At 41.3% G+C, this 16,647-nt stretch overlaps 2 protein-coding genes across 8 annotated transcripts in view; one reads left to right on the forward strand and one right to left on the reverse strand.

Annotated features, from left to right (window-relative positions):
• Window positions 1–1,684, reverse strand: part of LOC111170904 (elongator complex protein 1-like) — a 38,003-nt gene extending 36,319 nt beyond the window's left edge. For all 6 annotated transcript variants that reach the window (XM_089904473.1, XM_089904475.1, XM_089904476.1 and 3 more), the window contains exon 1: window positions 1,347–1,684. The gene's annotated coding sequence lies outside the window, so the exon portion shown is untranslated. The remainder of the gene's footprint in view (window positions 1–1,346) is intronic.
• Window positions 1,685–1,801: 117 nt separating this feature from the next.
• Window positions 1,802–10,754, forward strand: LOC111170905 (protein Abitram-like). 2 transcript variants are annotated; one of them, XM_022566526.2, is made up of 7 exons: window positions 1,802–1,987; window positions 3,118–3,169; window positions 3,303–3,410; window positions 3,774–3,903; window positions 6,049–6,125; window positions 6,205–6,274; window positions 6,376–10,754. In XM_022566526.2, exons 1-7 carry the CDS (start codon window positions 1,891–1,893, stop codon window positions 6,511–6,513), a joined length of 672 nt encoding a protein of 223 aa, XP_022422234.1. In that variant the 5' UTR covers window positions 1,802–1,890; the 3' UTR covers window positions 6,514–10,754. The 2 variants fall into 2 exon arrangements, with proteins under 2 accessions (XP_022422234.1, XP_022422235.1); XM_022566527.2 differs by lacking the exon at window positions 6,205–6,274 and having other exon boundaries at window positions 7,275–10,754.
• The last annotated feature ends 5,893 nt before the right edge of the window (window positions 10,755–16,647 follow it).

Raw genomic sequence — 16,647 nt, forward strand, 5'->3', positions numbered from 1 at the left:
CGTCTCTCGATTATTGGCCTGTCGTGTGGTGAGCAGTACAAGCTTAGACTTGGTGACACAAGGGCAGCTCATCATTCATCTCCTTCCTCCCCAACCCTTCCAGCCTCAAAATGAACTTCTCTAAAATTTCACACCTATCATCCTTATTCCCTTACCTTCTCAGAAGTGTCCTACTCTTTTTCAAGACCAGCAAAGGAGAACCCTCCAAACTCCCCCAGGACCTTGGCTTATCAGTACCCTTTCTTTTACATCTGCAATCTCCAAACTCCCCTGCCCTCAAATGAATCACCCTTTCTCAGCCCTTAAATGCGCTAAAGATCTCTCCACTCCATAGATCAATTCTGGATCCTCTCTGAAATTTCTGACAACGCCTCTATTTTCTTCCCTTGCTCCTTCATCCATCCACCTCTTGGCTAATTATCATGCCCATGACCACAAGTACCAAACAGATCACTAATATGCTTAGTAGATCTAAATGTCTAGCCCTGACCCTCCCTAAACTGAACACTAAGCTCACATTCTCAACCTCCTGCTGTTACCACAGGGATTTCTCAAAAGCACATCAAATGCAACCTGTTAAATGAAGTACCTGCTATTCTCCACCAAACTAATTTCCCCTCTGGGGACATGGCATTCCTACTTTCTCTGTCCTCCAAGCTGAAACTGTGTGTCTGCTTCCCTTTTGCCCACACTTTCACAGTAATCTATTCACTGGTTACTGCCCTGCCTGTCAGTGTACGGTTTGAATCCTTTACATAGTACGTAATCCTACGATCCGGTTTGTGGCCTACATCAAATACCGACTGAGCACTTGCTAAGTGCTAGTCTGGACAAGAGATGACTGACAGTCACTGCCTCCTCAGAGGTCACAGCTTAACGGGGGAGAGGGCCACATAAGATACCACGTTACATGGAAATGCACGGGGACAACATCTCCAAGGAAAACTTGCAGATGCGAGAAGGGACTCGCAGCACAGTACCTAAACTTCTCTCTACTACCGTCACCTTCTATCATGCATTGTTGCGCTTTAATTGGTGCATATCTTGGTTCGGCGGTATGGTCTGCAACTGCAAGGAATCCGGAGACTGGGTAAGTGTGCAGCTGGGGGAGCAGCATGTCATTCCCCCTCCCGCCGCGCAGAGCCCACTGATGGCCGCGGATGCAGCAGGCGGCAAGTCTGCAGAAAGAGCACTCAAGGAGGGCAGAGGTGGTCAAGCCGCACTTCACTCCCAGACCAGCAGCAGGCAGCGGTTGGGCGCTAAAGGGTCCCCTTCATCAGGACACCCTCTGGCGGACAGGGCCCGTTGCCGTGCCCCCACCCCAGCTAGGTCGCTCGAACGCTCACCTACGCCGCGCTCTGAGGACCCCCAAACAGCGGTGCGTCCGCCCAGGGCTGCGCACGGGCCTCTCCCTGTCCGCTGCTTCTGAGCTCTCGCGACGCGCACTGGGTCTCCGAGCCGCCGGGCCGCTCGACCCCCTCCGGTAGTGGCTGAAGCCGGGCGGAGGGGCGACCGGCGAAACACTTACTCGCAAGCGAAGACACCCCGACACGCGCCGAGCGGCGCGGGAGTGACGCCGCGAGGCAGGGGGGCTGTAGCCTGCCTTCTTCGTCGCCCCGCAAATATTTGTGAGGAGCGGCCGGCGCTGGCCGCTGCCCCCTATCCCTACATCCTACTGACTAGCCTATTGTGTTTGAACCCCGCTTTGACGTCAGACCCCAAAGCTCAGTAAGTGGCACCGGTAGGTGGAGCCTGCAGAGCCAGGGGAGCAGCACGCGTGCGCACAGCGCGTGTCCCGGGCTACACGCCGGAAAGACACCTTCCTCCGTGGCAAGCGGGAGGAAGAGTACAGGTCCCCAGGGGGCGGGGTTTGCAGCACCTGAGGTCGCCATGGCTACCGAGCCCGAGACCCCTGAGGCCGCCTTGGCTGCGGAGCCCGCGGTGCCGTCGCTTGTGGATCGTTACTTCACTCGCTGGTACAAAGCGGGTAAGTGGAGAATAATAGTCTCCTCTGGGCCCAATTTGTCTGACAGTATAGGGATTATGATGACAGATCATAAGCCACAGGCGCCCTCCCCAGCGCTTCCTCCCTACGTCAGAAGGAACTGGATCTCTCTGTTCCCCTGTAGGCCAAGGGAATGGCATTTGCAAAGACGTGGAAAACAGCAGGGTGCATGCTGGGTAGGGCGAGCGCAGTGCGAGTTCACGAGGTTGGGTTGCTTGCGGGAAGATGGTAGACTAAGGTGAGATCCCCGAGGGAGGCAGGAGCTGGGTTGCAATCTCCATGAGTGCCTAAAGGGATTTGAGGGGCTCAGTCCTCCAAGAAGAGGCGATACATAAACTGATTTAAATGGTAGCGGTCTAAACTAAGGTAGAGGCATAGGGATGGAGAGAAGAGGGTGGGTTAGAGTAGAGTCATTTAGAAAGCAGAATCTAACAGTTTTACTTAAAGGAAGTCGCTGGTATTACACATTTGCCACTTAGAAGTAGGTATCCTGTTGTATAGCTTTGTGTACCCAGCAAATATCAGTGATGAGAGCATCGTTGGGGACCCTCCTCTAACCCAACTTCCTCCCATTCATTTAGGAACAATATGAGGTGTACTCATCTTTTACAATATTGAAATATTTTACAATAGCATACGTTTTATTAGCCAGACTTAGTGTAACCGACCGTCTGGTTTACCCTGGATTGAGGTGTTTTCCGGAATCCATTACTTTCAGCGCTAAGATCAGGACAGTCCTGGGCGAACCAGGATAAGTTCTTCTCTCTAAAATCGACCAACAAAACATGCTACTAAATTAAATAAAGAATACATTACTAATCACTTTTTTTCTAATAGAAATAATGATTGTACTCATTTTAAAGTGAGGATAAAAAAAGGTGGAGCAAAGAGTTAATCATCATTTTAACATTGAATGAAGGATTCCATCTGGACCAGATATCTTTAAATACTTTATGGTAAGCCTTTAGGTATATCGTTTTGAGTAATGAAGGGCTACCAGTGATGTATGTGTCCAACCTTCATAATTAACTACCTCTATGAACCAAAGAAAGTACTAGACAGTGGTAGTAAATATTGATTCAACAGCCATCAGACTCATTCATTTCTTCTAGATGTCAAAGGAAAACCCTGTGAGGACCACTGTATACTACAACACTCTAACTGGTAAGAAAATTGGGAATTTTAAATTATCAAAAAATTTTTTTTCTGGCATTGTAGCCTGGTACGGTCTTGTATTGAATAAATATTCATTAAATGATTATCTTCCACTGTACTGAGATGGTATTATTTATACTAGGAGTTTGGTTGACAAGAATGAGTCTTGCAGTGCCTACGCTAAACAAATAAACTTGATTACCCAAACATCCAAATGGAGGACCACACCCTCAGTCGGCTACTACCTCAAGTAAGCAGCCTGTGCCTAACCACTGAATTGCCTAAGCCCATGGAGAGGGCTAGGGTAGAAGCACAGATGGTATCCTGTACATACCAGCATGCCTTACTTTTCTCTCTTCCTCCTCAGTGCTGTCTAAACACCTCTGGTACTCTTCCCTTTGGGGGAAGGAAATTCAGTCCCATTTTCTCCATTTTTATTACTGCATTCTTTTCTTCAGTTAAGCTACAATAGTAGCCAGAGGAAAATGGGGGAAAATGATAGGCTGACTAAACAAATGTCAGCTCAGCTATTCTTGTGCCAGTAGGAATACGGTGTTATAGGAGGAAGAATCATACCAAGCAATAATACAGGATCAATTTTTGCTCCTCGTAGAATATGTGTCATCACACTGGCAGGATCCCATCTAGTTCTTCAAAGTGGAAAAGCAATTAAAAGCATTTCCTATCAAATCAGTACCAACTGTAGCAGACTTCAGAACAAAGTCTCTGGGAAATTTAAGCGGGTATGTTCCTGTATTTCTCTACTTAAATCATCTATTATCATAATAATGATAGAGCCAGCCAGTCTTAGAACCCAGTAATGTATGCTCAGCATACTTCCCTGGCAGTTAGAGATGACTTTAAGACTACGTAAACTCTAAAGAAATTCTCAGGCCCCCAAAATGAAGTATTTCAGAAGGTATATTATCTGTCATATTAGCTTCTGGGCCACCATCCCTATCATCTCCAGGATGAAGGATGGAGAAGCTGGGCCTTTGAAAGAACAACTCTAATACCAATATAACAAGATATTTTGTCCTTTCTAGTTTTGTTAAGCCAGTATTTCGAATTCTATAAAATTTAGGTGATCAATACTTCTTTATCGTATATTTTCACATGTGAACTTAAAAGTAAAAAAAGTCCTGAGGTAGTGAAAAAAAAATCAATCTGAGAAAATATACAGTATTTGCTTCGTATCATTTCCCATTCCTAAATCACTGCCAATTTAATACACATCTAGCTACACCCTCCTCCTCCACGTAGTGTTTAGTTATAGAAAATGTTACCTCTGCCCTCTACACCTTTAGGCAGGATGGACATTTTATTGTTAAAGGAGGGTATCACACCAAGGACAACTCATTACCATACTAAACTATCCTGACAAACCCCCCTGGATAGGAAAGTTTCAGTTGGTGATTTAGATCCTTCATTTACTGAGTACATACTAAGAGTTTCTGCTAATTACCCTCAGTGTTCTGGAAGACCCTTGTTTATACTCCCCTTTGTAGTCCTGAAGGCCCCTAATAACCTGCCTTATAATTATTGATTTTTCCTCACTCAAGAAGCAAGTGGACTTTAAAAAGCATAGACCATTCTTAAAAGTCTACAAATTGCAAGTAAAACAGTTAGTGCTTGTGATGTTCCTGTGATAAATCTTTGTCCAAAATGGTAACACTGTTGTTACTTCTGAGGAACAGAGAGGGACCTGCATATGGAACCCACTGTAGATAAGCTTTGATCACATCTCAGCACTGCTCATCATTTATTCTCCCATGGGAGGTGACAAAAAGGGATTAAAACACTTCTTTCTGACACAGAGCCAGTGGTAGACAAACCATCTGGGACAAGTCCCCAGCCCCTCCTCCTAAAAGTGGGGAGTCACACTGACTAGTATTTTGAAACGAAGTACCCACAGGCAGAGGAGTGAAGTGCATGCAGTAACTCCTGAATGCTGTCTAATAATGTTGTGAGTGGGAAAGAGGCCATAAAGAATAGCATCTTGACCTCAGATGTTCACTGCAGTAAAAATTCCTGGGAAAAAAAGGGCAACACATCAGACATGCTTGCATCCATTTCCCATGAGCCTCCTTGTATTGGGTTGGCCAAAAAGTTCGCTCGGGTTTTTCACGTTAGGGAAAAACCTGAATGAACTTTTTGGCCGACTCAGTAGATATTTGTCAGAACCTCCCCAGATATATCCATACAGTGGAGTACATGAAAGTATAACCGTGCCACAACATTCAAACAGACATATGTCAAAATGTAGTATTTGCTAGCGGGTTATAGGATAATGGGTAAGTTACTCTTATCTGCTACTTAAAACTTTTCTGTTTTCCAAATATTCCTCAAATTGCATTTTTTTAAATTAGAAAAATATCCCTTCTTCAGAAAGTCTTAGTGATTGACCTAATAAAGAAGTTCCTTTCTCTGTTAAGTTCTAATATAAAAATAAGGTAGGAATCTTAATGAAACTAACTTTGTACAATATTGCTGTCATTCTCTATAATGTTGAATTTTATATTACTGCTTATTGGTAAGATTTTCCTACCCTTTTGAAATCTTTACACTTGGCTATGTGCAGCTTTCTCATGTACAGTTAAATATAAAGTATAATAAGTTAAGATAAAATATATTCTTAATATGTAACTAAACTACCTATTATCACATTTGTCTTAGCCTGCTTTTTCCTCTAGAGCCTAGGGTGGTGCCTAGCCCATAGAGGCATTTAGTATATAAGTATTTGAATAAATCAATGGTTTTTCTGTACTTAAGTCATTTTTATTTAAAACGCTAATTCCAGGAATATATCCTATTGTGACTCTGAGGGCTGCCTCACAAAGAAAAGTGAAAATGTACATCAATTAACTTTTTCTTCCCTTTATTACCAGGGGGCACAGTTTCTAACAGAACTTGCACCTCTGTGTAAGATTTACTGCTCTGATGGAGAAGAATACACCATGTCTAGGTGAGTTACTTTTTAACCACAATTTTGGGGAAACAAAGAAGGTAATATTTTTCTTCAAAGCAATTTTTTCTTTAAATAGCTGTGTTAGAGGATGGTTGATGGAAGTGAATGAAAGCATTCTCCATAAGCCATCTATTCTTCAAGAGAAGGTAAAAGGGTCTGGGGAAGTAAGATCCCATCCACATACTTTTTATCTGTTTTTTTTTTTTTTTACCGTTTGACCGTATTAAGTATTCTATTTCCCTTCTAGCCATCCACCGAAGGCTACACTGCAGTTGTGTTGCCCAAGTTTGAGGAAAGTAAAAGCATAACAGAAGGGTTACTGACACAAAAACAGTATGAAGAAGTCGTGGTGAAAAGCATCAATGCCACAACAGCTACCTCATGAGGATTAAGATTGAGTAAAAACAACAGGGCATTCTTATCCTTACCTGGCCTACGAGTTAGTGCACTAAGGAAGAACCAGAGGCGCTGAAGCGTCCTTCACACCGGGCTATCTGCAGGGAGGCCTGATCTTAAAACCTGACCTAGTTTTCCTTCTTTATCTTGCATAACAAGCCTTGATTCCATTTTGTCTTCAACCTCCCAGATCTGCCTGCCCATGTACTCACTCTGCTCTTCTTTTGCTTTTCTCTTTCTAACAACTGGCAAGTGAGAGGCGTTTTTCTGATTAAAAACCAACAAACAAAGCACTTTGAGGAAAATTTGAAAAGACAGAAAAGTAAAAATAATTTACCCATCATCCTGTAACCCATTAGTAAATACTAGGTTTTGATGTAATTCTGTTTGAATATTATGTCATGGTTATTGTTTTTGCCTCAATTTTCCATCACTTTGAAGTTGGAAAACAACAACTGGCCTTTCTTACCAAGTCTGCTTCAGTGTGACACGACCGAAACGTCTGGTCCCACCCCTTTTGCCCCAACTGCCTCCCTCAGGTTGCCGGGAAGAGGCAGGGTGTAGAGTGTACCTTCTCTAAGTCTATGGGTTGGCCTTCAACTCTGAACAATGTAGCACTGTAACACTGGCTTCTTAATGAGGGACACATGAAAAGGCTTTGAAAGGGGCTTTGCTAACATGGAAGTATCAATATTATAATGCGGTATGAAGTAACATGTGCATTTGTGGTCACTCAGTCTCACACTCTAGTTACAGGGTCACCAGCGAAGAAGTTCCCGAGAAGTTCCTGGAATTCAAAGACACAGGTGCTTTCGAACAGAACAAAAGCTTTCACATCATTTAAACAATAAACAAAAAACTCTGAATTCATGGTTTAAGATTGTATACTTGTTTACATTGAATTTCAAATAAAAGGACTTCTTTTAAAATTGTTATTTTTCCTTAAGGGCTGCAACATATACATACATATAAACATTTCTGTTTTTAAATAAAACCATTATCCTTGAATTTAAATTCTTTTAGTTCTCCATCATCTTTTGCTGTTCAAGTCAAAAGTTATCCCTTCCCCACCCCTACTTGCATTTAAATAAGAGAATATTCTCATTTGAGGTATGTAAAATATTTTGTAAATAAAAATTTTAAATTATTTTTGACTCACAAGGAAACTTCTTTTAACCCTAACTCTCCCCTAAGTAAACCCACTAGACATGATACAGGTAGTAACTATAGAAACATCTACTCTGATAGTGTTGTGAGCTGAAAGTGTAAGCACAAACCAGCAAATCCCCATTTCAGGTAGCACAAAGGGTTCCCAAAGGTGTCATAAAACAAAAATACTAAAGATAGTAAAAGAATTATATATCTATTTTACATATAACATTACCTCACATCATTCTCCCATTATTTCCATTGTAATTTAAAAGAATATTTTGGTTTCAGGGAATAAAAATCATGTTTGATGATTTTTATAAAGAAATATTTTATAAAGGTCATAACCAAGCTGAGTGCATCCCATTTTCTCTCCGAGGCCTACAGTAAATTCAAGTTTCCTTCAATAAAATATTGACTAGCTAATTCGTAGCACTGTGGTTCTTCAGGATCTTGTGAATATTGACTGTGATGGCTGACTCAGATAATGATCATCAGACGAGCTTATAGAACTACTGCCGTTTGGCAACTGACATGTCCCGTTAGATTTCAAAATACATTTCAAAGCATTGGGATACAAGCCCCAAAAAACAAAGTTAACTATACTACATCATAAGGACAGAACTTATAACCAGATCCTTCAATCAAAACCCACCCGACAAAAACAAAAGCTTTAAACCCTAAAATTAAAAAGACTAAAGTCATTTATTTAATGAATATTCCAAAGGCACATATGTATACTTACTCAGAAATTATTTTGAACAGCTTAGTTCAAGTGTTCTCTGTCTTCTATCTTCTGCTCCATCAGTTACTACTGAGAAGTACAAAAACTGCTTTTCAAGCCAGTAAGATAGGCTTAGGATTCCAGCTAATATCCAGGGCAGACAGGCCAGCTATGCTAGAGCAAGAACAAAAACCATCTCCTAGTGAGTTCCTCCAGGATTCCGTGGAGTGAGCTCCATGACCCTGTTTTTGGGTGGGGGAGGGACATGCATCAAAACAGATTTCCTGTGCTCTGTGAAACACTTACTAGAGAACAGACGTGTGCTCCTGGCATGCATGATCTATGACAGAGGAGACAGCAGAGGCCCAGTCATACTCAGTGGACAGAGGGATTGGAGAAGGGTCCACAGGTTTAAGGAAAACCCTGCATCACCCAGACTACTGTGTCTCTTCTGCTGCAAATTAGTGTCCCAGATGATAAGCTTAAATTTAAAAAAATAGGAAGTTAGGGTCAAATGTGCCAAAGGTGAGCATATTTTCAAAATAGCTTCTTTGGATTAAATTGTCATTAAGGCAGTAAGGATATGTGGTTTGCCTTTTAAAGAACACTATTCATGGCAATGTCCCATTTAAAATCACACTTCAATTAGAAATATAGCAACCACCATGGCATTTATAGTTGTCAGAAAGCTTCACAATCGGTTTCATGATCAGAAAATAAAGCAAGATTTCAGTTTGTTTTCTTTACAAAATTGTTGTATTTCTGAAATATACAGGATCGTTTGCTTTCTAAAAATGTCAGCTTTGCCACATGGTGTTCCAGAGATCTGACCGCAGGAGCTTCTCAAGTTTTACCGTCCACAGAATCTTTATTTGTAACTGAGATCCATCGGTTGTTTTCCATTTGAAGCTGGAAAGAATTAAGACAATTGGTTTCTGCTTTACTCTTAAAATAAAAATTGCAAAATTAAATAGTATCTATTTTCTTCTGCATTTTCCTTTAGACTAAGTTGGCCTCTCCCGTTGCGGAGCACAGGCTCCGGACGCACAGGCTCAGCGGCCATGGCTCATGGGCCCAGCCTCTCCGCGGCATGTGGGATCTTCCCGGACCGGGGCACGAACCCGTGTCCCCTGCATCGGCAGACGGACTCTCAACCACTGCGCCAACAGGGAAGCCCTAGACTAATTTTTTAAATGTGAGTTTAAGATAGAGAAATTATCTTACCTTCTTCAACAGTTTATAGCAAAATGAGAGAAGTTGGATCAAAATAGCCATTATGCCTCTTGTCTTTGTAATACTCTTATCAACCATAGTGACAGAAAGCAAGCAAATCAAATTCTTATAAGGAGGCCCTCAAAAGACTTTATCATTTATTTAGTTTGAAAATGGTAAACATTTCTTCTAAGGGATCTCAAAGGGTATGTAGATTAAGGCATCTGAGCTGACTTGATGACCTAAGGTCCCAGAACTCAGAAGCAGGGACTGTTGCCCAAGTCTCATGACAATTTCATGGAACCCCAGGAAGAATGGATGGAAAATCAACCTGTTCTATTTCAGACGGTTTAGGGGCCTCTCAAAGGGCACCAAATAGTGGCAGTGAACCCCCTTCTTTGCAGTTCCTTGCACTCTACTTTTTTGCACTCAGACTCCCTAAAACAAACAATAGAAGCCCTTCACTCTGAGGGGTCTGTGCCCTAGTTAGTCAGGTGATGATGTTGGGATTTAAGGGTAGCTGCTCTGTGCTATGGTATTAATCACGTCCAAAAAGCTAATTTATTTGGTGAACCTACCGCTTCCTGGGGTCAGTTGTAACTGCAGATGATAAATGGAAATAAATTGTTCTTCTGTGGGTATTAACACTTTATTTGAAGCAAAAGGGACTGGAAGCTAACCTAATAAAAAAAGAAGTGTGAAAGTTTCTCAAGTGCTTTCCTGAATGTCCCACCCTCCCTTTTACCTTTAGAAACACTTGATTCTGCAAGGGTGTCAGTTACTGTCTGGAGCTGGTGGCATAGAAGAACAAGCTTGTTTATTTCCAGGAGAAGCATAAGCTTATCATCACCTTTCAGCTGAAATGTAAATAAGGAAGTTATAACAACTCCAATGAAGTTCCATCTTTTAAACCTTAAGTACCTTTATACCTCAATAATATACCCTCAAAGTGGGTATTTACGACATCACCACCAGCACCAGGCAGGGATACGTGCATTACCTGTTTTGAGAAAACTTGCACACTTGAAGCAAGCTTCAAACCCTCTTCAGCAAAAACCGGGTGGAAAGGAAAAACATCACTACGTTAGGTGTATGTCGTCTAGATAGTTGGTAAGAAATACACTCATGGATAATTTTCATACAGAATGTAAAAAATAAAACCTAAACATAAAATGTCTGTCATGGAACTTCTGTGGTTTTTTGTTGTATCCCTGAAAACACAAGAGTTTAACTGTATTCAGAAGCAGTTTTCCCAGACCTGGTGCAGAATCAGTCCCTGCAGTGGCTCCCCTACACCGGGACACCTCCAATTACCATGCAGGATCGCAAGACATTTGATGCTTAGCCATAAAAATTATGCCTGGGCTTTTGGATGGATCCGAAGCTCATCTCATAATATCCCCAATTATAAGAGGGTGCTGAATCTTGGAACATGGGGTCAAAAGGGTTAGATGAGGTCAAAAGTGTTATTAGAACATTGCTGCTTCCAGCTCAGCAAGATAGAATTTGTCACCTATACACATTCTTCAACCAGCCGTTTGAGGGGATTATTTTTTCACTATTCACCATACATTATACAATTTAGTGAGGAGAAGAGGATGATGGGAAAGAATACTGAAAAATACTTTAGAATATTCGGGATGATTATTTTTAAATGGTACACAGAATGTTTTAGGGTGAGAGATACCAGGGAAGTGAAGACTGAGCTTTAGGTGGCAGCAGGAAGAATGAAAAGAACAGGGCAAATCTGAGAGTGATTTGTGAAGAAAAATAATAGATCTTGGTAATAAATTAGATAAAACATATGAAGAAGAAGGAGGCAATAATTTCAAGGTTAACTTTAATTCCCTTTCCAACAGCCTTGCTATAATTGGATAACCTGATCTCAAGGTCAAATAGTCCTTCGCATCCTTCCCTATCCTTTAAAAGGGAAAACAATGCGGGCCCCTCATTGCGGTGGCTTCTCTTGTTGCGGAGCATGGGCTCTAGGCACGCGGGCTTCAGTAGTTGTGGCACGCGGGCTTCAGTAGTTGTGGCACGCGGGCTCAGTAGTTGTGGCTCGTGGGCTCTAGAGCGCAGGCTCAGTAGTTGCGGTGCACGGGCTTAGTTGCTCCACGGCAGGTGGGACCTTCCCGGACCAGGGCTCGAACCCATGTCCCCTGCATTGGCAGGTGGATTCTTAACCACTGCACCACCAGGGAAGCCCCTATTCCAACTTTTTAAAAAGGGAAAAACTCACTTATAGTCAACTTTACAGAAAATTCCACATGAAGTATTTTCTATAATTCTTCTGACTCTGTTGACAATCATCCTCTCAAGCTGAAATCCCTTTCCTGAAGAGGCTCGGGTGAAAGCACATGGGAATGCCAAAGGAAAATACATAAAGTTGATAAAGTGATAGAAATTTCAAATTTCAAATGCAAGAATGCCCTTGGTTCTAGAGAGGCAAACAGACTAACAAGAGAGTCAGGGGAAGTAAGAAAGGACTCTTGTAATCCACTTATCAATCTAAACCTCCAGGTAAGTGAGGAGAATTAGAGCAAGGCCTATGTGGAGTTTCATGAGACACGTAGGGCAGAAGGGTGAGTGTCAGTACGTGGTCTCTCCCTGAATGCCCTAAATCATCAGGAATATGGAAGAAGAAAAGGAAACTAACATGTACTGAGAACTGTAATGGTCTCAACCCTATGAGAGATGCTTTCTTATGTGTTATCTCATTTCATCAATATCATTCATCCAATTCAATAATGAAGAAGCCAAAAACCTTTCCTCGCATTCAGGGCAGTATAAGAGATACTCATTTGCTGATAGGATATTTTCACCTACTTGGGAAAAACTTAAACTTAATATTGCATCTGGTAACTATCAAAGCCCATTCTACTTTATCCCTATAATATTTGAGGTTTTTTTCCAATAAGATCCCCAAAAGGCTCCAAAAAATGCTACTGCAAGTCCTCTAGTTTTCTACCACCATCTATAGTATACATGTGTTGTGTGCACAGGTAAACATAAAATTACATTAAATCATTTAGAAAACTAGCTATTACCAACTTTTAGCCCAACTTTTATTCTACAGTATTAGCATGAAATGGAAATTAAATCTACCTCTAGTTGATGAATTTAATCCTGCGAAGTTTTTAGTGGCCTCTCTCCCCTGAAATAAAATGAATTATTAACGAGGTAAGAAAAAATTATTGCCTGGAAATTGATTTTATATTAAAGTTTTAGAGCATTTCATGCATTAACATATACCAAGTTTTGAAGAATAATATTGAATAGGCTAAAAATATTTTGAGTATTCTTTTTTTTTTAAACATCATTATTGGAGTATAATTGCTTTACAATGGTGTGTTAGTTTCTGCTTTATAACAAAGTGAATCAGTTATACATATACATATGTTCCCATATCTCTTCCCTCTTGCATCTCCCTCCCTCCCACCCTCCCTATCCCACCCCTCTAGGTGGTCACAAAGCACTGAGCTGATCTCCCTGTGCTATGCGGCTGCTTCCCACTAGCTATCTATTTTACGTTTGGTAGTGTATATATGTCCATGCCACTCTCTCACTTTTTCACAGCTTACCCTTCTCCCTCCCCATATCCTCAAGTCCATTCTCTAGTAGATCTGTGTCTTTATTCCCATCTTACCCCTAGGTTCTTCATGACCTTTTTTTTCATTTTCTTAGATTCCATATATATGTGTTAGCATACGGTATTTGTGTTTCTCTTTTTGCCATACTTCATTCTGTATGACAGACTCTAGGTCCATCCACCTCACTACAAATAACTCAATTCTGTTTCTTTTTATGGCTGAGTAATATTCCATTGTATATATGTGCCACATCTTCTTTATCCATTCATCTGATGATGGACACTTAGGTTGCTTCCATCTGCTGGCTATTGTAAATAGAGCGGCAATGAACATTTTGGTACATGACTCTTTTTGAATTTTGGTTTTCTCAGGGTATATGCCCAGTAGTGGGATTGCTGGGTCGTATGGTAGTTCTATTTGTAGTTTTTTAAGGAACCTCCATACTGTTCTCCATAGTGGCTGAACCAATTCACATTCCCACCAGCAGTGCAAGAGTGTTCCCTTTTCTCCACACCCTCTCCAGCATTTATTGTTTCTAGATTTTTTGATGATGAAACAACTTTAATATTTAACTATTACTTCTTAAGACACTTCAAAAAATTTCAGGTAAACATTATATATGTTCATTTTATAATGTAAGAAACTTAAAAGTGACAAGTTATAGTTAAGTTTTATTTTTCCTTTTTAAACTTTTTTATTTTGCTTCATAAGTTAAAGATATAAGATCTGATAATATGTCTTAACTGAAAGAGCTTTGTTCCACAATGGAAAAAAGATCTGACCCAAAATCAGTAAATTCTCACTTTTTATTCTAATTTCAACTCTGACAGGAATTCAGTTGTTTTTGAGGAGGCATGTCAGTTAAGTTTCAATTCTGAGTCTATAAAATAATCGTAATAATATTTGTGCTACCACTTTCATCAGAAGATTAGGGAATATCACATTGGCAACTACTAAGAAGAATTAAGTTCTGCCCCTTAATAGCTATGAGATGTGAACAAAATATTCTTATTCTCAGATAAACTTCAAATGAAATTATGAAGCAGAAACCACTTTAAAAACTATAAGGCACTGGTAAGTGTGAAATATTTTAAAACTATAATGCACTAAAAAATCTAAAATGTATAAATTATAAAGAAATATGAGTAACTGCATATAAATGATAAAGAAATTATATAAATTGTTAAGACAACCTTAAACAATAGCCTGAAGAAAAGCTATAGAATTGCCCAGGAAAACTACAAAACTGGATCCCGTGAAAACTAACAGATGAGTCTCAGAAAGAAGCAATTAGATGAGGCTGGTAAACCATCGTCTTAAGAGAAAACAGAAAAATTGTTTGGGAAAAAACAGGTATACTGACAGGGTGGGTAGAAAGCAAAGCCAGCTTGAGATTTTACCCCAATCATATTACCAAGACTTACCAAATTGGCACAAGGTGTTATCTATTACCATTATTCCATTAGCCATTCCCATCAAGAATTCTAATATACTGTCATCTATTTTTGTGTATATCTGCTCAGTCTCTTACACCTCAGGTGTATTTTTCAGAGTTTTGATTTTGATTCAGAAAGCCTGGTTTATCAGTCAGAGTCCATTAAGGAAAACAAAAACCACAGCTATTATTTTATCAGAGAGAGTTTAACATATGGAACTGGTTAACCAAGTACTAGAGGACTGAGAAGGCAGAAAGGGAGCACAGAGAAGGAACGTTGAGATTGAAACTGTGGGCAGCCGCTTATACCCCTAAGGCTGAAGGAGCAAAAGGAAGAGTTTGGGATTCTTAGAATTTAGACGCTTGGCGGTGAGGCCCCTGCAGAGCGGGTTCTTGAACCTCTGAGAAGGGGGTGGCAGCCTGCTGGAGCTGGTATTTCCGAGAGGGCAGGATGAGACTGGTTCTAAGTGTATAGAAATAAACAGAAACTTGAACGAACAGCTGCTGCGGGGTACAGAGCTACTGTTGAGTGAAAGCAAGCGAACAAGGGAACAAATTCCTTCCCCTTCCTCTATCCAGCCTTGCCCTGTCCCTCTGGTGTCTGCTACTGTTGGAGCATAACAGCTGTCAAAGGAGGGGTGTTTTCTCAGGCCCCCAGTCCCAGAATCATGAGCAGTGTATAGGAAGGGTGGGTTTGGAGCTGAGAGAGAGGCTGGAAATCAGCTCATCAGCTTACTGGGTCTTGATTTCCTCAGTTATAAATGGGGATAATACTCCCCTGTATACTTCACTGGAATGTTTTGAAGGTTAGATGAGAGGGTAGATATAAAAGCATTTTACAAGCCATAGAAATAAAAGCAACTGAGAATTAGCCTCCCATAAATACTTGAATTTACTGTAATAGGTACTTCTTAGAAGAAATGTGATCACCTTCAGAACTAGTGGTTTTGAAGCTAACAATTTATAGTGCTTCCCCATGCCCTCCCTTATCCTCATCTATTCAGATCATGTTAACATCTAAGATACCAACTTATGAGTCTTCTAGGAGAAATGACCAGGAAAATTGTGTTTTTGCTTTGGTTGGTAAAGCATGGTAATGTCATCTGTGCAGGATACCATGAGTCACATGGCAGTGTTTTGAGCACGTGACATCACTGCTGAGAGTGCGCCAGGAGGGAACACGCAGACCTGAGTGAACGCGAGGCGGAGGGCCTACAGTGTGCCTGCTGAGGCTCGTGCAGGTGTGGAATTCCTGCAAAGTCTCTTTTTTATTTATTTATTCATTTATTTTTATTTTTGGCTGCATTGGGTCTTCGTTGGTGCGTGTGGGCTTTTCTTTAGTTGTGGCGAGTGGGGCCCACTCCTCATTGTAGTGCGTGGGCTTCTCATTGCTGTGTCTTCTCCCGTTGCAGAGCATGGGCTCCAGGTACACGGGCCTCAGCAGCTGTGGCACACAGGCTCAGTAGTTGTGGCCTGCGGGCTCTAGAGCACAGGCTCAGTAGTTGTGGCGCATGGGCTTAGTTGCTCCACGGCATGTGGGATCTTCCCGGACCAGGGCCCGAACCTGTGTCCCCTGCATTGGCAGGTGGATTCTTAACCACTGAGCCACGAGGGAAGCCCCTTGCAAAGTCTCTTGTTTTACCTTAAACACGTGTGCAGAGTTTGCTTTCTCCTCCATGATATGCACAGAATTGTTTTAATGTAAAAATTCTCACAAATCTTTGAGTACAATCTGGTGCTCTGTGTATTCTATAACCTCTTATTATACCCCCTCCTCCCAGGGTATGGCTCGCTCATTTGGAAAGGACCAGGCATATATCACTGAGATTTTCTTTTTCTGTTTTTCCCCCATCATTACCTTGTTCTTCTGGTGGACAGGAGATGTAAGTGGTCTGAATTGAGACTGGAGAAACTGGCAAATTAAAATCACATAAGTGTTTGACACCACAATGAAAATGAAAGGCTATTTATTGCTGGCAGAGATTTGGGTATTTGCAGTCATCAGAAGTATAA

This window comes from Delphinapterus leucas, chromosome X, assembly GCF_059928025.1.
Source record: "Delphinapterus leucas isolate spDelLeu-1000000601 "Yukka" chromosome X, BTC_Dleu_Yukka2, whole genome shotgun sequence".
Taxonomy (NCBI): Eukaryota; Metazoa; Chordata; class Mammalia; order Artiodactyla; family Monodontidae; genus Delphinapterus; species Delphinapterus leucas.